The following is a 21,031-nucleotide window of genomic DNA, read 5'->3' on the forward strand; positions in this document are numbered from 1 at the left end:
CAGCTGGATTAATGAATACCAGGATTTATTGGCTGCAACATCTGTGGTTCTTTTGGATTGCCAGTGATAAATGCATTTACTGCAGAAAAGCTATATACAGCACTAAAAACATGATTGCAATCACAACCTCATCCTGGGTCAACACTCGGCATAGCTGAGGACACAAAACTTACCAAAAGGTATCCCTTCTGGGGAGGGCAAAGACGACAAACTCATCAATCTGTCCCTGCAATTTTGTGTCAGATTATCAGCCCCCCTAAGATAAGAAATTGGGGTACACTTTATGCCTTATTAGCCACTATTTTTCAAAAGTGCTGTGAAGTGGGGCTGCAGTCAAACCTTACGTTCTTTGTTGTCACATTGTACAGAGTATTTCTCCATAGGAGGTGTACTTGGTTTGTACAAAATATTCCTGGGTACCAGGTAGAAGGATGAGACCCTGTGGCTTCCACCTCACTTCATATTCCTCCCCAATGTCATGGCAATACAAATCACGACCTCCATCTGCTTTCCATGAGTACAGTGGGTCCTCTGACCTACTTACTGAGCTTTGCATTATCCAACAGTGCTCTTGCTACCAGTTACTCTTCTAGTCAAATTATGTTGGTTATGAGTGGAAAGTAAAGTCACTATCCCAGAACTTACATCAACACTTATCAGTTCTTGGATGGCAAGTGTGGTGAGTAGCAAGCAGGCTGCAGTACGTGGTAGTTCATAAGGCTGTGAGTGTGGGCAGTCTGGATGCCCTCCTAGTACTGCATTGTACCTTCATTGCCTCAGGGACGGAAGGAAAGCAAGTTCAGGCAGGTAAGTCTTCTGGGGATGAGCAGAAGTGTAAATAAAACTTCTGAGAGCCGTCTGTGACTCCAGTATTAAAGGATGTTTTAGTTCTTCGCTATGCTCTTGAGCCTAGCTGCACGACAAGCTGTATCCTGACCCACACTGGGATGTCATGTGGATTCAAACCTCCTCTTTGGCCTTTCCTGGAAGAAAACCCAGTCTGCAGCCAGAAGGGGGTCATGAACATGCCCTGTTGCAGAGCCTCAGGATGCAAATGGTCAGTGCTTTGAGAGGCTGAAATATTATGAGAAGTTCAAGTGCAAACCTTTGATTAACACTGAGTCAAGGTTGCCAGCCTTCATTTCCCATTCTACAAAGACCCAATCTGTCAGAGGCTGCTGCTTTGTTTTGTAGTCCCTGTTTTCAACTCTTGCTTTATTCACGCAGGAACCTCGATGTTGTTCATTTCCTGAGCAATCTGTTCTGCCTAGACTAGCAGTGTAAATAAAAATATTGTTAAAGTTTCTGTTTTACAGATTTTTTCCAACAAACCACTGCTATGACTACAAACTTTAAACAGTTAATAACAGAGATCAGCTGCTTGTAAAAGTTTTACCTAATGTTACAGAAATGTTTTCAGTTGGATATTTTACATCTAACTGGAGAAGGCACCAGGGAGTTACAGAAGCCTTGAAGCCATATCAGCACCATGTTAGTCCTAAGAATAGATAATGATTCAAACAGTGAAAAGTGACAGTGTTGGTGCTTGTTTGTTTCTGTCTTAAAAAGAAAATAATGGAAGGTTGGTAGCTGGATTGAGATGATAAACTAATCAGCAGATGAGATACTAACCAGTCAAAAGACTTCTTTCTTCTTTTTTTATTAAATGAATAACTTGAATGTTTTTCTACTACATAGGTAATGTATTTCACAAGAAAACTGTATCTTAGTATATAATAATATTGTTCAGTTATTTCAGGATTTTTTCATTCAATGCTATATTCAAACACAACAGCACAAACAAATAGAATTATATTTAAAAAATAGTTATGCCAGGCACAAATAACAAGAATTCACCTGCAGACCTGCTTTTTTCCCCCTATTCATTAGTAAAACAGAATATCCCTCTATTATCTGCTAGTGAAAATTCTAGGCTGGTGGTGTCCCACTTGTTTTGGTAGATATTTTTAGGCTAGTGCTTTTTTCTTAGATAAAATTTTGTATTTGCATGTTCAGGAGGAAAATGAGCTTATTTTTCCAAGAAATCTTATTATTGAAATTAAACTTGGTAACTACAGTGGAGCTTAAGGAGACATGTCTGATGGGGAGCATGCAAAAAGATTTCTGTGAAAGGCAATTTAGTACATGCTGGCATCTGGTAGAAACTTGTTTTAATGACCTACAGTAAAGTTCTTACAAAGATGCTGGAGTAATTTCTTGACTAGTTTTAAATAATATAAAAACACTCTACAAGTGGGAGATTTGACTGTCTCTGAATTGCCCAAAGAAGCCCTTTTAGGAAGTTAGAGACCTACATTTCTCTGTTTTGCATTTTCTTGAAAGTTGTGGTGATTGATGCAATACTTCCATTATGTCTTTCTTTACCGTTTCTCACTCAGCTCAGAGTTCTTGTGGTTAGTTGGTAGTAGGGCTCCTTGCACCAGAATTTTTAACTGTTTTTAGCTGTTACATGGCATTGAACCCTGTCCTCTGCCTGCAGAAAGGGGCTGTGCTTGTGTAATTGCTTATATAAAGTGCAGTACTCAATCCTAAGGCTACTAAGAACATTTTAACAAAGTAATTGTGAAGACTTGCAGGAGACAATCTCATGGAGAATTTTGTTTGGTAATTTCCATGTAATCTTTTTAACATCTAAGCCCAAACGCTACCTTCCATTTCTTAGAGGACTTAATCTCAAACCTCCTAGGTACAACTTTATAACAGTGAATATCACATGTATTTGATTATAAATACTTTCTTTTTCCTTGTCTGTGACCAAAAAATTGGCTATAGATACCTGTGCAATGTGTGTATATAGCACCTAGAAGGCCTGAGCTTGGGAAACAGGATAGGAAGGGGCTGCCTCTGCCCTTTGGCTAGCTGATTCCTATCTCAGGTATCCAGTTATGTTGTTCCATTTGTGCTACCATGCTTCGTCCTAACAAAGGAGTTAGTTGTTCATTGGTATATAGGCAGAAGTTGTAGTCTGTCTTCAATTTAACCTAGACAAGCCAAATTAACTTTTTCCTGAAATGTAAGCTTCTTATTTCCCCAGTATACCTGTAGTTCAGTGAAGTCTCTTGGAATTTGTGAACATATTAACAGGACACAGCACAACACTTCATCTGAAGGTGGGCCAGTAGGCTGAAGAGTGTTATCAGGGATGTGTGGGCATGCAGAAGCTGCTGATCCATATGAGATGCAAGTGGGCTCAGGCCTGAGCTGTGCTGGATGTACCCGTGCTGCAGGTACAAGTGGAGCCAGCTCACACTTGGCACCTGGCAATGGCTCCACCCAATGTCTTGGCTTAACTTGAAGTGAAACAGCCTGTTTTCATACACCATCCTTTCTCATGACAGTAAAGATGATGGATAGAGTTTTTTACTCCTGAGGACACCTTGTGAAACCCTAAATCCTTCAGTGCTGGCAAATGTCCCTGCAGATGGGATTTGCGTGATGCTGATGAGAGGTGTGGCTGAGGCTGCACAGCTCTGGGTTCCCAGCACTGGAAGAGACATAAGATTATTTTACCTCCTCATATTATCTCCAATAACTCAAATTTTAATCAATATTCCATGGATTCTGAGCACCTTTCTCACTGGACTCTTTAATGAAGACTTGCATCAGTGCATTGCAGGTGTCTGGCACTTCTCTAACTCTGCTGGAAACAGTTCACCTGATTTAAGGTAGCATCTTCTATTTTTTATTTTTATTTAAAATATATAATATACTGGTGAATTATAGGAATCCTGACCACTGTCCCCAACCCTCAACAATCACAATTGTACTTAGTCTTTGATTCTGGATGGCAAATGGTTGTTTTTGTGTTTAAAATGAAAGAAAATAAAATAGTGGTGTAATTTCTGAGTGCAGAAGGAGTAAATGGGTAAATCATCAGTATGAGCCAAGCTGCAGGGTCACATACTTCTTTTCTAACTATTGTGCCATTTGTAAATTACATAGGAAAACTTCCATTTTTTTGTACTGCTAGGACTAATGAAAACATTGACATGAAAGCCATGGCTAATCCCCTGGCAAGTTCCCTCTAAGGCAGTAACTACTGCCGCACCTTGGCTTCTCCCTTTTTAAGTATCTGTTTCTTTCTTTTGCTAGGTGGCTTCCCAGTCAGCCCTGCAAGTCCAGCTTTGCAACAGAGCTCAAATTTCTCTGCTCACCATGACAGCTGAATGAAGGCAGTAAGGGTATTGAAACAAAACAGCAGACTAATGTGATGCAAACAAACACCAAAACATTACTTTCATATTTTATATTTCCAATTTTCCTGCCCTAGCTTAAACTTCTCTAAATCAAAATTTTCACACATCCTGCAAATTATAGTGTTCTTGCATATTTCTTCCTCAATAGAAGATTTTTCTGTTCTCAAATCATGTTTTTATGCAGTTTTAACTGCATATCTAAATAATTACCTGCAATTACATTTCTCGATATTTTTTATTCTTGTAGCTTTAAAAGATTTGTACATACAATGATAATGTCTTCATCAAAGTTACCTTGTGCAACAAAGCTTAAAGTAGAAATGGTATAAAAAATTACTTGAAGTTCTTTAAAACTCTGTTAAGTTTTGATTTGCCCTGCTCAGTTTCAGATGAGAAAGAAATATGGTGAATACATATCCAGCCACCCCCAAGAAATACGATGGTTGCTATAAACCACAGTTTTGCCCTTAATATACTTTTGGTTATCTAATATGGTATGACTATAGTCTCTTCTCATGTAGGAGGGATGATTTAGCAGGCACAGGTAAAACATGAGATTACTGGATTCTATAATTGCCTTAAAACAACCTAACAATTTCATTTGCTTGTCATTGGTGCTTGTCCTGAAAAAATCAGAGCAAGTATTGCCCTGATTTTTGCAGTTCAAATCAGTTGGTGTGGAGGACCTGGTGACTACATGAGGCATGTTTGAAAAGACATAATTTCAGACTAACTGCTGTCAGGCACTGTTGATAGGTTGCCCAGCTAGCTGGAGTCTATCTTCAAGTTTTGGCTCATCTGAAGGGAATCTGTTTGATGGACTCCAGGATTGTTTTGTGACATAAGTGTTCTCCTGATCCAAACAAAAATGCTAATGCAGCCACATGTGCCAAGGAGATGATATATGTGAAAAGGGAGAGTTGCCAATACTGTAAATTGAGAAAGACAAGTGAACTTGAAAGCTGGAACAAAACTACTGGACGACATCTCAGGCAACTTCCATCCTACTCTCCCTAAGAAAATGCTCTAACTCTTATTTTCTTCTAAGTGTAACTCAAAAGGATTGAATTGTTTATTGCAGGCACTGCACTCCCTTCACTGCTATATAATGTTTATCAAATAAAGAAAGCAGATGCCACCACCTGATGGAAAAAAGGACTTCTCAGCAATACCTTATTTAGAATTGCACACTTTGGAGAAATGCTATACACTAAATGCTATCCTCAAGTCCAGTCTTAATTTGCAAAGAAGTAGCCTTTTCTGAATTCCTTATCTGAGCTACAGAAAGGTATACCATGATCATCACTCTGCTACAATCCATTTTCAAAGATGGCCCTGGTGGATGGATAGACCCTTCCTAGTGCTAAGAATGACTGCTTATTCTATCTTAGAGCTTTATGAGGCAAAACACATCTGAATGTTTGCATAGATTTAAAAAAAGAAAAAAGAAATAAAAAAGAAAAAGTAAATTCCTCTGCATAGATCTGATCTGCAGGATGTTTGGGTAACATTTTGCTTAGCATCACTTTCATTGGTGGATCTGCTGATTCCTGGTCTGCTTTGAAGTGTCCCCAGTGACCATACCAAATGTTCATGCAGACTAATGTCACTGTCCACCTTCCTCAGACAACCCACTCCTCTGCTCTTCCCTGCAATTTTTGTCTTATGACTGCCATGGCCTGTGTATTTTTGCTATTTCATGAAATCCAGCCATTTCAGCTTTACTACACTTTTTTTTTTTTTTTTTCTTTCTGAATTCTGGTTCACATTCAATGAGCAGTTAAACAATTGAATAGTTCTGATTTTACCTGTTCATTTTGGTGATATTTTAACAGCTTTTTACACCAGAAACCTTTTTACCAGAAACATTTCTTCACTATTAGTAGTATTACAATGAATATAGGAGAAAAAGCCCCATAACAACTGCATACAGCAGAACCTCTAGCATGTGTACCTCAAAAAGAATTCTTATGAAGTTATTATTTTTTCATAAGCAGTGTTTCTAGAGCAATATAGTAGAGACCTCAATCAGATTCCAGTCACAGATGTTTTTGGGCGGTGTAAAATAATACAGAAACTAAAAATATTGCAAAATCATGATTGTTTCACCTAATACAAAAAGTTAACAAGAAACATTTCCAAAATTAAATATGGATAGAAGCGGTGACCAAAGAGAGACAAACTGACTGCTAACTCCTGCTGTTTGCCAAGTCAGGAATGAATTAATTTTCTGTGTACCTCCCAACAGTTTTGGGTCTGGAAGAGTTGCAATGTGCCTCCAGCTAGCACGACATACCTTGTATTGATGGAAGACAGTTTATACAGGAACTGCAGGGCATAATCTTTCATCTTAACTTACCTGCAGCTAGTGGGCAGGATGTTTGAACATGTTTCCATTTGGTAAATATAACAGTACCAGAACATGCAATGAAACAAGTTTATCAGAAGCATGATGAAAAGGGATAGAAGGGACAGGACATGTCTGGATTATTCTCCACATTTTTTTGCAGAATACTTGTAATTTGCTTAGCAAATGTTATGGTGTATTTTTAACAATAATGAGAACATCTACCTTGATAGTTCCCTAGTCCATGATTGCTGCCTGCTTTTTGAGGAACATAAGAAAGAGCTTTCCTGTACCTTAATTTCTATTTTAGTAGTTAGTCAACAAGTAAGTGGCAGTGCAGCGTTAAAACTGTCCACATTTTATTTGGTGCTTAACAAAATAGTTTGAGGAACTTCTTTGAAAAACCCTGGCTCTAGTTGTGTGAAACAGAGAACTAACAATCACTGAAGAACATACTGTTCCCAGAACAGCCACACATTAAGTAATCTCTGCAAAATATCAGGACTACTTAGTAGCTGTTAAGTTTGTAGACAAAAACTTAGGGACTAAATGAGATCAACCTGTACGTTCAGGCTTTCAAATTTCTCAGTGACAGTCTGGGTAAGTCAGACCAAGCAGCCCAAACAGCCTACTGAATAAACAAATAATTCAGCTGATGTCCCCGAGATGCTCCTGCCAACAGACTCCACGGAGTCTTGAAGGGCTCTTTCTCTTCAGCTAGGGAGGTTTCCAGTTCGTACTTTAAAACAAACAAACAAACAAACAAAAAAGTGACCTCAGATCTCGCAGTCTTTTCTTGGAGAATTTCCTGGGGCCGAGGCTGAGCTGCAGCGAGGGGCAGGGGTGGCTGCTCAAACGCTTTGTTTTTGGGGGCTTGCCTTTAGCCAGCAGCGCTTACCTGAGCCGGGGGTGGCCCTGCCCTGCCCCGGGGCCACCTCACGGTGCTGGGACACCCAGTGTGGCAGGCGGCGGGCGGGGAAGGCGAGGCGTGGCTGGGAGGAGCCGCCCGTGCCGCGGCCCCTCGGCTGCTGCCTGCCCCGAGGAGCAGGGAGGGATTCCCCAGGCCCGGCCCCAGCGAGCCCTGGCCGTGACGGGTTTCGGGGTCTTGCCCGGCCCCGAGGGCCGGGGGTGGCCGGGCCGGCAGCGGGTGCGGGTGCGGGCGGCGGGGCCCGGCCTGAGGGGGGCCGGGCGGCCTCAGCCGGGCCGGGACCATCCGAACCGAGAGCAGCTGCTTCGATAGTCGCGCTTTGCTCCGACGCCTCTCTTTTGGGGCTGGCAGGTGGCTCGGAGCGAGGTGGTGTCTGCTGGGGACAGTTCGGGAGCAGCGGTGAGACTCTGGTAAAGTGCCAGCCCTGACCGCGGCTCGTTCGCCGCTGAGCCGGGCGCGTCCCCCTGCACCGCCCCGGAGCCGCAGCCCCTCCCAAGGACCTGCTTCCAGCAACACCTCGCCAATCAAACGAAGAATATTGCGAAATGATTTCCTGCCGTACCCGCTGAGGGATGCCAGCGTTTCACAGAAACACGGCTGTCGCGATAGTCGCAGTGCTGTCACTGCATCCTGACGGGGCTAACTCAGCTCTGCCACACTGACCAGGTATGTCCCGTGAAGGAATGAATACATGTCTTTGCGGTCATCTTCTTTTTCGTGGTCAAAAGTGAGACACTTGATTAATCTCTCTAGAAGCGGCATGGTATACCTTGCAGGTAATAGGAGCATTTAAGGTTTTATATATATATATATATAATATATATATATATATATATAATATATATATGTATATATATATTATATATATATACACACACACACACATATATATATATATACTTACGCATTTTTTATTATTTTAAATGTTCCTAGGCTTATATACCAGCACTAGTGTGATACTCTGAATTTCTATAGATTCTCTCAGTTCTGAGGACTGTTGCATGTTTGAATCAGTTTGTGCTTTTGAATAAGAGGTTCAAATGAACCTGCCACAAGTTTGCCAAAATCGGTGAAACCTGTGATCCTTCAAAGTTTTGAGGACACTTCTTTTTTGAGTTGAGTGGATCAACTTTGGAAGGACTAAAAAGCAGATGAAAAGGTGGTTATGCCAATTCAGTGAGAAATTTTAGTGAAAATTATGCCTACATGCTGTCATCGACGCTGTAATTCTAATCCAGGTGTGTGTATCATTGAAGACCTCTTCTAGGCAGTTTATTTGGTTTTTTTGGGCGGGGGGGGGGGAGGTGGGTGGGGCAGAGAGGAGGGTTGTTTGTAATAATTTCTTTTAAATTGCAATTGATAAAAATATTTCCTTTCAGGGTGAAACTTTATGGACAAGGCTTCGCATACCTGAAATTTAGCTGTTTATCATGGCAGAATGTGGTAGGAAAAACATTTGCAATTGGTCCTGCAGTTGTATGTATGTTATTTTCACCCTTATTTATGTGAAAGCATGCACAGAGAAGAGCCTAATTTTGCTGTGTCTACCTTCCATAGAAATGGAAATTTTTCACTGTGAAAAGTGAGAGACGAGGAAGTCTCTCAAAGTAGTGTGTATGGTTTTACACAAGGCTGCATATATTCTATGTTGACAAAAGGACAAATTATAAATTTAAATAGAAAGAATGTTGAAATTATAGAAAGGCGGAATCCTGAAAGACTTTCTTTCAGGATGTGGTAAAATACTGCTTCTCTATTTTCTATATACTACTATCTGCTGAATCTACTGTTGGGGCAAAAAACTTCTTGAGAGAGCTCTTGTGAGACAGAGCACTAGAGCACGGTAGTGTTGTAGGAGAACAGAGTTTGTGAAAAAGCAGTGATTCAAAGAAGTCATAAAACACCTGCTCATAAATGCAGTCTGTTCAGTCATGTTTTCTCTTTAAATCTATCTGTATATTTTCCTCTTTTTTAAAATGAAAAATTACAGATTTCTGAGAGTTACTGTGCATCACGAATAATGGAAAAGGTTGTAGCTTTTGTGCAACACGTATAACCTACCTCCCGAGATTTTAATGTATTGTGTATTTCTGCAGTCAGGATTCTTTCAGGGGCTCATCCCATCTTAGAGCTAGGCAAGAAAAGACCTGCCTGGTAATATGAGTGGAAATTTGCAAGGAGGGAGGAGGAAGGAGAAGGGGAAGAAGGGAAGCAGGCATTGCAAGAAGCAGCGTGGATGACTCAAGGCATGGCACGCTCCTGAGTCAGCCAGTGAAGTAAGACACAGCAGCTGGAAGTGTCATCTTCGACTGTTGTTGAAAATGGTGATCAGCTAAATGGTCCTCGTGGCAGGATGGGTTCTCCATCTCATACTTCAGATGGAATAGTTGCATTTGTTGTCTCACTGTGCTGTAAAACACTGCAGTAGGCTGAATAGAAAAAAAAAAACAAAACAGTAAAGCAGGTCAAGATGAGGAGCAGCTTCCCAGAGGCATGCAACTGAGATCCTTCTCCAGACATGTTAGGGATCAGAGGACTGCTAAAGAGTCCTGACAATCATTCTCAAATGTATAAATAAGCATGTAAAAGATAAATGCCTAGATTTTAGGTGAAGAAACATCACTGCTAGAGTCTCAAACAACTCTGCTGCTCAGCCTGTGTTTTGGTGATCTAGACAGGGAATCTGTTCCAGTGGCAGAATTTGCCAGCAATACAAAGCTATTCAGGCTAGAACATGGAGGTGTAAATTGTAAAGAATGGCACAAAGATGTCACAATAGTAAATGACTAAAAAATAGTAAATAGTAAAAGGAGAAAATTGTTGTAGAGAAATCTAAAGAAAATTTAAAATGAAGACATTTGACCAGAATACTAACATCATGTGCTCGACAGCTGACTGAATTTGCCTGATTCTTAGCACCCAATGATGAGATAATGAAATTTTACTACATAAGCTCATGAAAATATCTGATCAGTACTCAGTAGTACTAAAAGAAAAAAGATATGGTTAGAAATCATTAGGAAAAAAATCCAGAAAAAAACCCAGTAATTGTCTTCGTTTATAAGTTCATAGTGCACTTATGTTTTGAAGACTGTGTGCAAGTTTTGTCCTGTCCTCCCCATCTCAGGCAGGTTGTAGCATAACTGTAGTAGTACAGAAGTGGGTGGCAAAAAAAAGTCAGAATTATGAAATCAGATTCCATCTAAGGGAGACTTAGAGAATCTACAACTGTAGCTTGGGAAAGCAAGAAGTGGGAAGGAGTGTGCTAGAGATGTAAAAAACCAAGTGCTTGACAAGTTAAATAGGAGTGGTTCACTTTTTTTTTTTCCATCTGGTGTAATAATTAGGAGCTGTTAGGTAAAACAGGCAGGTAACAGGCTCAAAACAAGTAAAATAAAATTAATCTGTTTCATGTGTCCTCTATCAACTGTGTAATACCTGTAATGCATTAATCGTTTAATACAAATGTTTACTTTAAATTGTGGAAGTTCATATTGGAAACCACTAATTGAAAGTTTTATTTTTATTTCTGCAGGGAAACATGGCAGCAAAAACAATGTTTTCTTGTAACATTGCAACAGCATTTTTGTCTTTAATTGTTGCAAGTAAGTCTATTTGTGGATATGAAAGTTTTGTTCTGGAATTTCTTTTTTTTTTCCCACAAGTAATAATAACTTTCTGTGAAAGTGTCTGTAATAGTGAAATTTACATGCATGCCAGTGAGTTCTTTTAAGTAGTCCCAAGAGCAGAAACCTATAAAACAAAATATGTGGTATTTTGTATGCCAGCTTATCACAGAATAATTTAAGTTGAAAGGTGCTCTTCACATTTAACCTTACAGGGTCAAGATTTTGAAAATCTCTGCAAATGGAGACTCCACATCTTCTTTGAGCATTTTGTTCCACTGTTTAATCATCCTTATAATAAAAAAAAAGCATTTTCTTGTGTTCAGATAGAATGTTTTATTTTCAATTTATGCTTATTGCCTCTTGTCCTGTGAGTGGATAATGCTGGCAGAAGTCTGTCTCTTTGTTCTTCCTTCCCTTCCATCAGGTATTTACACACATTGATAAGATCCACCCACACACTCCTCCCCTCTCTAGGCTGAGCAGTTCCTGCTCATTTATCCTCTACCCAAGTAAGAGGTGCTCCACTCCCTTAATCATGTTTGTGGCTATGTGCTGGATGCTCTCCAGCAAATTCAAGCCTGGCAGGTCCTAATGCATCCCAGGACAATGGTAGCTTTTTTTTTTTTTTTTCCATGAGGGAGCATTGGTGGCTCATGATTAGTTTGTGGTCTAACAGGACCCCAATGTTCTCTGCATGTCTGCTTTCCAGATGAGTGGTCTTCAGTATGTGCTGGTATCTCTCTTATACTGTTTCAGAATATTAGCATTAAGTGGCAGAAAAAAGTTACCAGTTCCTGTGGCCACAGCATTTTGTAATCATCACAGTTGTTATGGGGCATTCAACACAGACACCTGAGTAATTCATTTTTTGGATAAGTAATTTGGAAAAGATCTATGGAGAGGTTATGAGAATGGTGGACAACACTAATTATTTGGTGGTTAAAACTGATGCTTGCTCTACAGGTGGTGTCTGGATATCAAATAGTTTAGTGGTAGAATGTCAGTCAGTGAAATCAGATGGATGTGAAGGGGCATGAAAGGGTCATACATGTATAGCAGAAGCAAATGTGCTGCATGTGTATGATGTGAGCATTAATTAATTAATTAATAGCCTCTTGGGAAAATGCTGCTTTGATATCTCTGGATGCTCTCTGGAATCATTAATTCCATCATCAGTGGTGAGCAGAAAACCAGAGTTTTTGGAAAGCAGCCGAGCAGAAAACAGGAAGCCTCATTATGTTACTCTTTAACCTCACAGTGAACGTGTGCCAGTTGAACTGGCAGTTCTAGCCATTCCATCTCAGAAAGATGGTATCAGAAGAGGTGGAGGGATGAGTGACAATGTTGTGTGTTATGGGATGGCTTCCATATGATAAGTCTCTAAATGATGGAGGACTCTGAGATAAAGAAGCAGAAGCAAGATGAGATGAGGGTCTATAAAATGTAAATGCCACAGAATAGTCAAATGAGAGGAAGTTTACTATTTCTCATGACAAGAAATGCATGATACTCGGAGAATTTATAAAAACCAGTGAGTGGGTTTTCATGCAGAACATAAGAGGAAAGGAAGGGACTGAAATCAGAGTAGCATTGTATTTATTGTGCCCTCCTCTCTTCTGCACATTTAGCACTGATAGTTATCAGAGACAGGATTATGGGCTAAACAGACACTTGCATGACTCTCTGTGGCAATTCTTATATAATAACAAAGCAAGGAAATTTCAATAAAAATATTACTGACTTGGGAATGTGACCATGGTCACATCCAGAGTTGGTGCTTTTTTGTCAATTTACAAAAAAAAACCAACCAAAAACTCCAAACCAAACTTGGTCTTGCTCTTTTCCTGCATAAGTCTATGTTAGAATTAAAGAAAATTAAGTCATTGGTGATTGTAATGATTCCTCCCTAAATGTTCATAAAATTAAGGGTGAGTTGAAATTCCCATGGCAAACTTAGTATTTGTACAACACGATCTTTAACTTCGGTGTTAGGGCACTTAGTTGTTAGGACATTTAAGTATCAAAAGCATAGTCTTTCTTGAAGGATTACTTTGACTACTGTTAAGAGAAATTAAAAAATAAAGACATTAAATGTGAAAATTGTGAGCATGTGTGTGTTTGTGTACATGCCCACAAAACAGACTGGAGAAACACCAGTACTAATTTGCATCTGAAATAAAACATGCAAATGACTAGTCGCTTCAAACAAATACTTTCTACTGAGTATAAAGATTACATTCCAAAAACCATAATTTCATTTTAGTGGCATAACTATTTCTGTAAACTACTGAGTAGTACTCTAAACTGTAAAGGGGTTAAAATTGTATTTTTAGTAGATGACTTGAGAATGGAGGTAAAAGCTCTAATCAACTTTGTAAATATAATCAGGAAGTGAGTTCAGTATATTCTTGTAGAGTGAGTTTTTCTTTAATGTTTATCCCTTTCCTTTAGAGAAATGTGAAGCCTATGATGTGATGTTGAAGCAAAGTCTTGTGCCTGATGGGCAGCCTCTTGCTATTAAATGTTCGCTGGAAAAGAGCTTGGAAAATGGAGACTACAACTTAACATGGTACAAAGTTGGTAACCAGAAAGCTGTGCCTAGAGACAAACTGTCTAGAGTTCATCAGCAGAAGGATTTAATTTGGTTTCTTCCTGCAATGTTAGAAGATTCTGGAGATTATGAATGTGTCATAAGGTGAAACTTAAAAAAAATTATATTTTTACAGAAATGAGTTGCGAAGTGAGTACCTTTTACAAAGCAAGTAAAATTTTAAGAGTAGGGAAATACTAATGAAGAAAAGGGAATGAATCTACAAAAACTAACTTTAGTTTGGGGAAATTAAGTCTAGTTTTGGGCTTTTTTTTTCTTGTAGGCAAAAGTAAATATATTAAAGACACTGTAAATATTTTTCTTCTTTTCCTTCTCCAAAAAGAATGCCATATATTTTTGACCTGGAAAATATGCTAAATATGTTAATTTATTTGTGTTCTATTACTTGCAGGAATTTGACAAGCTGCAAGAAAATGTGTACAAAAGTAACAGTTTTTGAGAGGATTGATGGTTTATGCTTAAATGAAAAATTTGCTGTAAAGGAGGTAATATCCACCTCATCTTCTGCAAAGGTTGTGTGTCCCCACTTGGATTTTTTCAGGAAAGAGAAGAATATTCACCCTGTTTATTGGTATAAGGTGAGACATAGTGTTTTGTTCTGTCTGAGAGCTGTCCATTATTTATGATAAAAATAAGTGATCTTTGAGAATTGGAGCAGAAGAACTAAAGATTTACTGTAAATTGGAGAAAAAATGCTTTAAAAACAAATTGGAATTGTCTTTTGAAGGTGTTCTCGATTATCAGGGCAGCAGTTCAGCTGAGATATAGGAGTGATGCTGACCCATGTACCCACCAGGGTGCCATCTGTTCACCTGCTAGGGAAACACAGCCTTGTGTGGAAGCAGATTTACTATGGCATATCCCTTAGGTGCTCAATACTGTTCTACTCCATTATTCTATTTCACATTGTTCACACTCTCATAAAGGCTTTCTCTGTTACCAGAATGTAGTGACAGAATTCTGCCAGATTCCTGCCTGAGGCTCATGCTGTCCATATGGTACCAGTGGTATTGAGGCTCCTGAAAAAATAAAGTCTAATTATTGGGTGGTGCTTCATTGATGAATACTTTTGCAAATACTGACAACCCACATTTTACTTTCTTATTTCTCTAATATTGAAAGTTGTTTTCCAAAGGGAATGAACTGGGGTATCTCTAAATTAAAATCTCATCTGAAGTGAAGCTTTGCATTTCTTTATATTCCACTGCCTTCACTCTTCCTCAGCCTCTGTGGGGTGTCCACCGTGCTGTGGTCCATTGAAACTTCAGGTTGTGTCAAAGAGGGGCAAACCATGGAAATACACAGAGATATGAATTAACAGATTTCTCTACACACTTTTAGGACTGCCAGCTGCTGGAAGGAAAAAGATTTGTTGTTTCAAACAGTGACCTTATAATTTTGAATGTGACTGTACATGATGGAGGAAACTATACGTGTGAAACAACATATACCTGCAATGGGAAACAATATAACATTTCACGAGATATCAGTCTGATTGTTCAATGTAAGTAAATAGTTTCACTGTGTTTGTGTTCATAACAACTCCAAATTTTTGTTGCAAATTTATAAAGAGTAAAGTGGAAAGACCTAATTTGTGGATGGACATGCTTAAGACTAATGTTTTTCACCTAAATGTGCAGGAATCACTACCTGAGATATGGTACTTTCAGTATTAGGTGATATTTTGCTATGAAATGACGGGCAACCTTGTCTTTAGTACAAGGGGTGTTTTTAGGTTGTACTTGCACTATAGAGCATAAAACAGACTGCAACTGCCCCTGGTTTTCTGAAAAGCACTTTTTTACTTTTGGTTAGTGACCCCACCAAAAAAACCTCCAGAGATAACTTATCCAAGAAACAACTCCATTGAAGTGGAACTCGGTAAGTTGTTTTCTCTAGCGTAAATATGAATTTGTATCCTAGTTAAAATGTTTCTCAAGGAGTGTCCTATTCTGTGCTTTATTGGTTATATTTTCCAAAAAAAACTAGTTCAGTGACCAGATCAGTTTCTCTCTGTTGATATCCCAAAGGAGGAATGAGGGATGAGAGGGAAAGAAATGAAGCATGTTGATTACAAAGTCCTAAAGAAATTTCTCAGATGCAAGGAAAATTGTAGGAACCCAAGATTATCTGACGCATCTGTTGCTTTCTATCACTTTGGAAGTGATTCTAAGACCAGGTCTATTGTGAATCTGCAGGCAAAGTGATACCCTAAGAGGAGCATCTTCTTCCTGGATTCAGCTACCATTCTCTTTCTGGACCTGCAGATCACTGAGAATATAGACCCTCTGTTAGAGTAACCTTTCTGAAAGGGTTTAGCATCATCCTTAGCTGGTGTGCATGTGTGAATCTGTGAATAGGATTGTATAGACTTTAATTAGCTCATGGAATTAACTCTTTATTTTGTAACACAATTTTACAGGCTCACAGGTTACTGTGGATTGCAATACAACAGGTGCTGATGGGTTTGAGGTGTACTGGACAGGAAATGATATGAGCAGAATCTTTGCAAGTTCCTATGAGTAAGTATATTTTCAGATTAGAAAATACTGTGTTGGCAACCAAAGAGCAACTTTCTCCTTTGACATTAAAATATTTAGTAACATTTTCCCTTGCTTTGAATAGCATTCTTAAAAACTCTGATGCTTGCCTTCTCCAATTGACTTCCTGCTTTGAAATAGAAACTTTAAACTTAGTAGGCTTCACATGCAATTGTGCAATTCTTGCTCATTGTAAAAAATCAGTCTTTCCAACGTTGGGAAAAGGTGTTTTGTTACAGTCCCATCATTGTCATACAGTTTCTTTTGAGCAAACTCTGGCCTGGCAGAGACCTCTTTTGGTCAGATCAGGCATGTTCAGGTGCACAATCTTCAGACTCTCTTTTTTCTGTGTTCCGTGTCTGCTCTCTGAAAGGTTGCAAGAGGGCAAATTTGTGCTATACAGGAAAAAAATGAGATTTCTAGGTTTGAGAGCATTAAGTTAGAGAAAATTTAGCTGAAATCAACTGAAGAGCTAATGGAAGACTTTATTGAGGGCATTTGGACTGAAGCTTAGGGCTCAGAAGAGAAAGGGAGACGATTTCCAGTGATGAGCGGGATTTTGGGAGGACTTGGACTGAGTAAGCATGTGAAGGGTAAGTGGGAGACAAGGTGATGGTGAAAAGCAGGTTAAATGAAATTAGAATAAGAAAAATTATATCTGACTGGAAAAACCAACACAAATTGGAGCAAGAGGTGATCTGAAATTTTCTTAGGCCTTACAAGTTTTGAAATAAAAATTTCAGGATTTTTCTGTCAGCCCTTATGGTGATGCTGTGAATAAAAAAATGAGATAGTTTTCGTAAATTCTAGAGCACTATCTAGGACCAAAAAACCAGTGAAGAAAAGAGAAGAATGATTTCTGCAAAGTAAGAATATAGTTGCAAGAAATAAGTTGTCATCATAAAACAAAGGGAGAAATAAAATGCTGAATTATTTGGGTGCTCACTAAGAGCACCACTATGCAACAGTAATACATTATACTGTCATAAAGAATTGCAGTGCCATAAGCAATTAGGCCATAATGCAGAGACACGTGGTCACTGAGTTGATATTGCAAAAACAATGTTATTTTTTGTCCATCCTAGCACTTACATGGTCATCTTTGGTCACTTGCACTAGTGATGTTGGTTCATTCATTCCCTGAATGTCATATCCTATTGTGAAATATCTATGTTCGTCTACTCTCACAGGGATTGGGAACCCCATAACAAGAGTTTATTTAGGTTAGTAAGGTTTATTTTTTGAACTTCCAACTAAAGAAACCTTACATTCCTTTGGAGAAGCACAGCTGCAGATAATGTCTTGATGCTTTCCAATGCATATGCTAAATATCAGTAGGAGGAGAGGTCTGACTGTTTGAGTTTCTTTCATATTATGTAATTGTTCAGCTGCTGTGAAGTGTGGTTGACATTTTCAGAAGGAAATAACCACTGTTGTGCTGCAGATATTAAGAGTGAAGCCATTCCTGAAAGGGCTGTGGTTTTATGGTTTTATTTGTCACATTTTGGACAGGGGAGAAACTTCTTATGATGGGCGCCCTATGCATTCTTTGAAGCTAATAATTTCAGAAGTGATAAGGGAAGATTATGAACAGCCTTTTGTATGTCAAGCTTCAAATGCCTTTGGGCAAGTTGCATCCTATATTATATTAAAACACAGAGGTAAGAAATACTATTATTTTTGAGGCTTGTGATTATCTATACTTTCACAGAAGGGAAGTTTAGGTTTTGATACCAAATTCTCAAGTGTATTACAGTCTGCAGTATACCTGTGCCTGTGCATAGGGAGGAAATCACTGTAGCATTGTATTTATCATTATTTTAAAAATAAGGTAAGTAGGAATGAAAAATTTAATATTCAAATTTGTATTGAATTTCTGTGAAAGATCAGATTTGGACAAATTCAACATTTAAAAAAAATTTCTTATATTTTTGTGCAGTTCCTGACATACAAAGATGGCTGACTGGAGGGCTTGTCTCTTTGTTAATTTTGACATTTATCACTTTAATAATCTACAAAATTTTCAAGATTGATTTGGTGCTTTGGTACCGTAATTCTGTCTGTGCCCTTACAAGTGAGGAAGGTATGTGAGTGTGACCAGGTTTGTAAGTATAATTAGGCTATTGATTTTTTTTCACTTGCCATTACTTCTGTGAAATAATGGGATTATTTAGTACAATGTACGTAGAACTTCCATAAGGAATTTTCAGATAGGCACAAAGACATTTTGTGCAGGACTTTCTCAGTCATATGGGTAAAATACATAATTACTGAAGTAATAAAAGCTGTGTAATATTGAAGGCAATCATAGTGGAATAGGGTAGAAGAAGTATAGGTTATTCCAAAATGAACATGTTGTTTTTTGTTTTTCTATAGTTTCTTTACATGTAGATTTATGGTCACTCTGATGATGAACAATAGGTGTCAGCAGAGCTACATCCTGTAAACTGGGTGTTTTAAGACGTGCATTAAATATTTATATTGAAAATCAGACTCATTTGTCAGAGATTACTTTTGTTGGGTTGTTTTTTTTTTAATTGATTTTGCAGTTTCTCTCTGTTACCCTTGCTTTCCTTCTAAATCCTAATGTCAGTTATGACATGGACATATCAAAGAGAAAATTTGCTGCTAGTTCTGTGTTCTGGGATTCTTTTAATGTGTTTTAGTTTAATGCACTGTAGGCAAATATATTGGACAGGTGTGAAAAATTTGAAATAAGCACAACATCATGGTTATATTTCATGTCAGTTCTCAGAATTAGACAGTCTGAAGTTCCCCATGGCTTGAAAGTGAGTGGATTACATACATTAAGACAGTTAATGTTTACTCATGGCTACCTTAAATGTTTTCATGGAAAAAGTAATTTCAACTCCTGGTCAAAAATTCAGTTTTACTATAATACTGTATCAGGGTTTTAATTAAAAGGAAAAATAAATCAAAATTTTTAACTTGTTGAGTTAGATCTGATTTTGGCTTGGTTCTTTCAGTCCTGCTTGCTACACAGCCTTAACTGTTAAAACCTCAGACACCTTTTGGCCTTTTCTTCTACTTGTGAAAAGCCCTCCCAGGATTATTACAAGAAAGAATTGCTATTTTTCCATCTTCTCTTATGGTTAGTCAGAAGTGGAGATAACTTCTGCTGGGTTTCTTTCAGGAGAGCTGGTGAAGGAGGTCCTGTGAGAGGGTACTTCTCAGTGTCCTTGTACCTCTGGGGTTGGGAACTCCTTCCTGCAGGACATGCATCCAGCTCATTTGGTGACTGCTCCATCCCCAGGATGGGGAAGGAAGTCAAATTCTGTGGCTGATCCTCTTTATTTTCATTCATAGAGCATGTTATTTCTGTGAGGTGATTCTGTTAGATGGGTGAAATCAGCCACACATTACTATTTCTAAACAGTCCAAAAAAGAAACTTTGCAATAAAGGCATTTTTCTGAGTTTTAGTTTTTTAATAGAAATGTTTGTGTTTGTTTTAGATGGGAAAATCTACGATGCCTATGTCCTGTACACAAAAAGCAGTGAAGGCAGAAGTGTCTGTTGTCTGGAAACCTTTGTTCGTAGGATACTTCCAGATGTTTTAGAAAAACAATGTGGATATAACCTTTTCATATTAGGAAGGGATGATTTACCAGGAGAAGGTATGCTTTAATTAGCAGAGGTAAGAGGTTGCCTTTTGACACGTTGTTCTCAGGCTATAAGTTTTTCTATGCAATTAAAGCCTACTTTTTTGGAAAAGAAAGCTGCATTTATTTAATTTTAATGGATAATTTTCCCAATGCATTTTTTTTTCTTTTTCTTTCTTTTTCTTACTGAAGATTCTGTTTCACTGTTTTGATATGTGCTTTTCTTAGTGATGAACAAATGAGGACTTAATAGTTTTAATAATACTGTTGATTTTTTTTTAAATTATATCTTCTGAGGGCTGAAGAAAGCAGTTTTTTATAAGTTATGTCATGCAATGGATCATGAATCATGAATCATGACTGGCAGTGTGAAGATCTTAAAGCAACCACTGCTCTGAGCTATCCACAGGTTCACAAGTTTGCAATTTTAAAATAAAGAACTATTTTACACCAGCTGTAAAGTTTCTGTGCAGACTTTGATTGTTCCTTCATCACTTACAGCTGTGGTCACTGTTGCTGATGAAACCCTTAAGCAAAGCAGAAGACTGATGATTATTTTGGGATCAGAAACATCTAGGTGCTGCCTGTTAGAAGACACCTCTGAGCAACAACTAGCCATGTATAATGCTCTCATCCGTGATGGGATTCAAGTGATTCTTATAGAAATGGGTGAAATACAGGACTACACAAGCATGCCAGAATCAATCAGATACATTAAGCAAAAACATGGAGCTATTCAATGGAAAGGGGACTTCTCAGAGAAATCTTGTTCAGCAAACACAAGATTCTGGAAGAATGTGCGCTATCAAATGCCATCCAGGAAAAAGGTATCTTATTCTGAAGTGCATTTGTTGCCTCTAACTTTGAACAGTTCTGCAGCAAAGGGAAGTTAAGAAGCACCTATTTAAATAATACGAAGAACATTATACTACAAAGTAGATGTTTTCTTCGAGGAGTAGAAACTGCTCATCCCTTCCATAAATTGCACCCTAAAAGAAAAAACTCTATGCAACTTTTTTTCTGTTACAGGTTTTGGATTGTGACACAATTTGTTGTGTTAGTCTCCATCAAATATTACGAGTAAACATGGTTATGGTGATAGGCTGCTAAGTAGCCGTTATCCACATAAATGTTGTAT

The 21,031-nt window shown here is 38.4% G+C and overlaps 1 protein-coding gene across 1 annotated transcript; it reads left to right on the forward strand.

The window, feature by feature from the left end:
* The first annotated feature begins 8,060 nt into the window (after window positions 1-8,060).
* On the forward strand, window positions 8,061-20,979 carry LOC130249384 (interleukin-1 receptor-like 2). The gene is made up of 12 exons (XM_056484123.1): window positions 8,061-8,158; window positions 8,872-8,935; window positions 11,028-11,097; window positions 13,573-13,816; window positions 14,124-14,310; window positions 15,074-15,236; window positions 15,548-15,613; window positions 16,155-16,254; window positions 17,785-17,933; window positions 18,212-18,355; window positions 19,747-19,908; window positions 20,395-20,979. The coding sequence occupies exons 3-12, from the start codon at window positions 11,034-11,036 to the stop codon at window positions 20,784-20,786; spliced, it is 1,671 nt and encodes a 556-aa protein (XP_056340098.1). The 5' UTR covers window positions 8,061-8,158; window positions 8,872-8,935; window positions 11,028-11,033; the 3' UTR covers window positions 20,787-20,979.
* Window positions 20,980-21,031: the final 52 nt, after the last annotated feature.

Source organism: Oenanthe melanoleuca, chromosome 1 (genome assembly GCF_029582105.1).
Source record: "Oenanthe melanoleuca isolate GR-GAL-2019-014 chromosome 1, OMel1.0, whole genome shotgun sequence".
In the NCBI taxonomy this organism is placed as follows: Eukaryota; Metazoa; Chordata; class Aves; order Passeriformes; family Muscicapidae; genus Oenanthe; species Oenanthe melanoleuca.

What these genes read in the sequence shown, in the direction of transcription:
- LOC130249384 (XM_056484123.1), top strand. Translation starts at nt 11,034, where the DNA reads ATGGCAGCAAAAACAATGTTTTCTTGTAACATTGCAACAGCATTTTTG. An exon ending in GATTATGAATGTGTCATAAG is followed by an intron (nt 13,817 to 14,123) that starts GTGAAACTTAAA and finishes TATTACTTGCAG; the next exon opens with GAATTTGACAAGCTGCAAGA. An exon ending in TATTATATTAAAACACAGAG is followed by an intron (nt 17,934 to 18,211) that starts GTAAGAAATACT and finishes ATTTTTGTGCAG; the next exon opens with TTCCTGACATACAAAGATGG.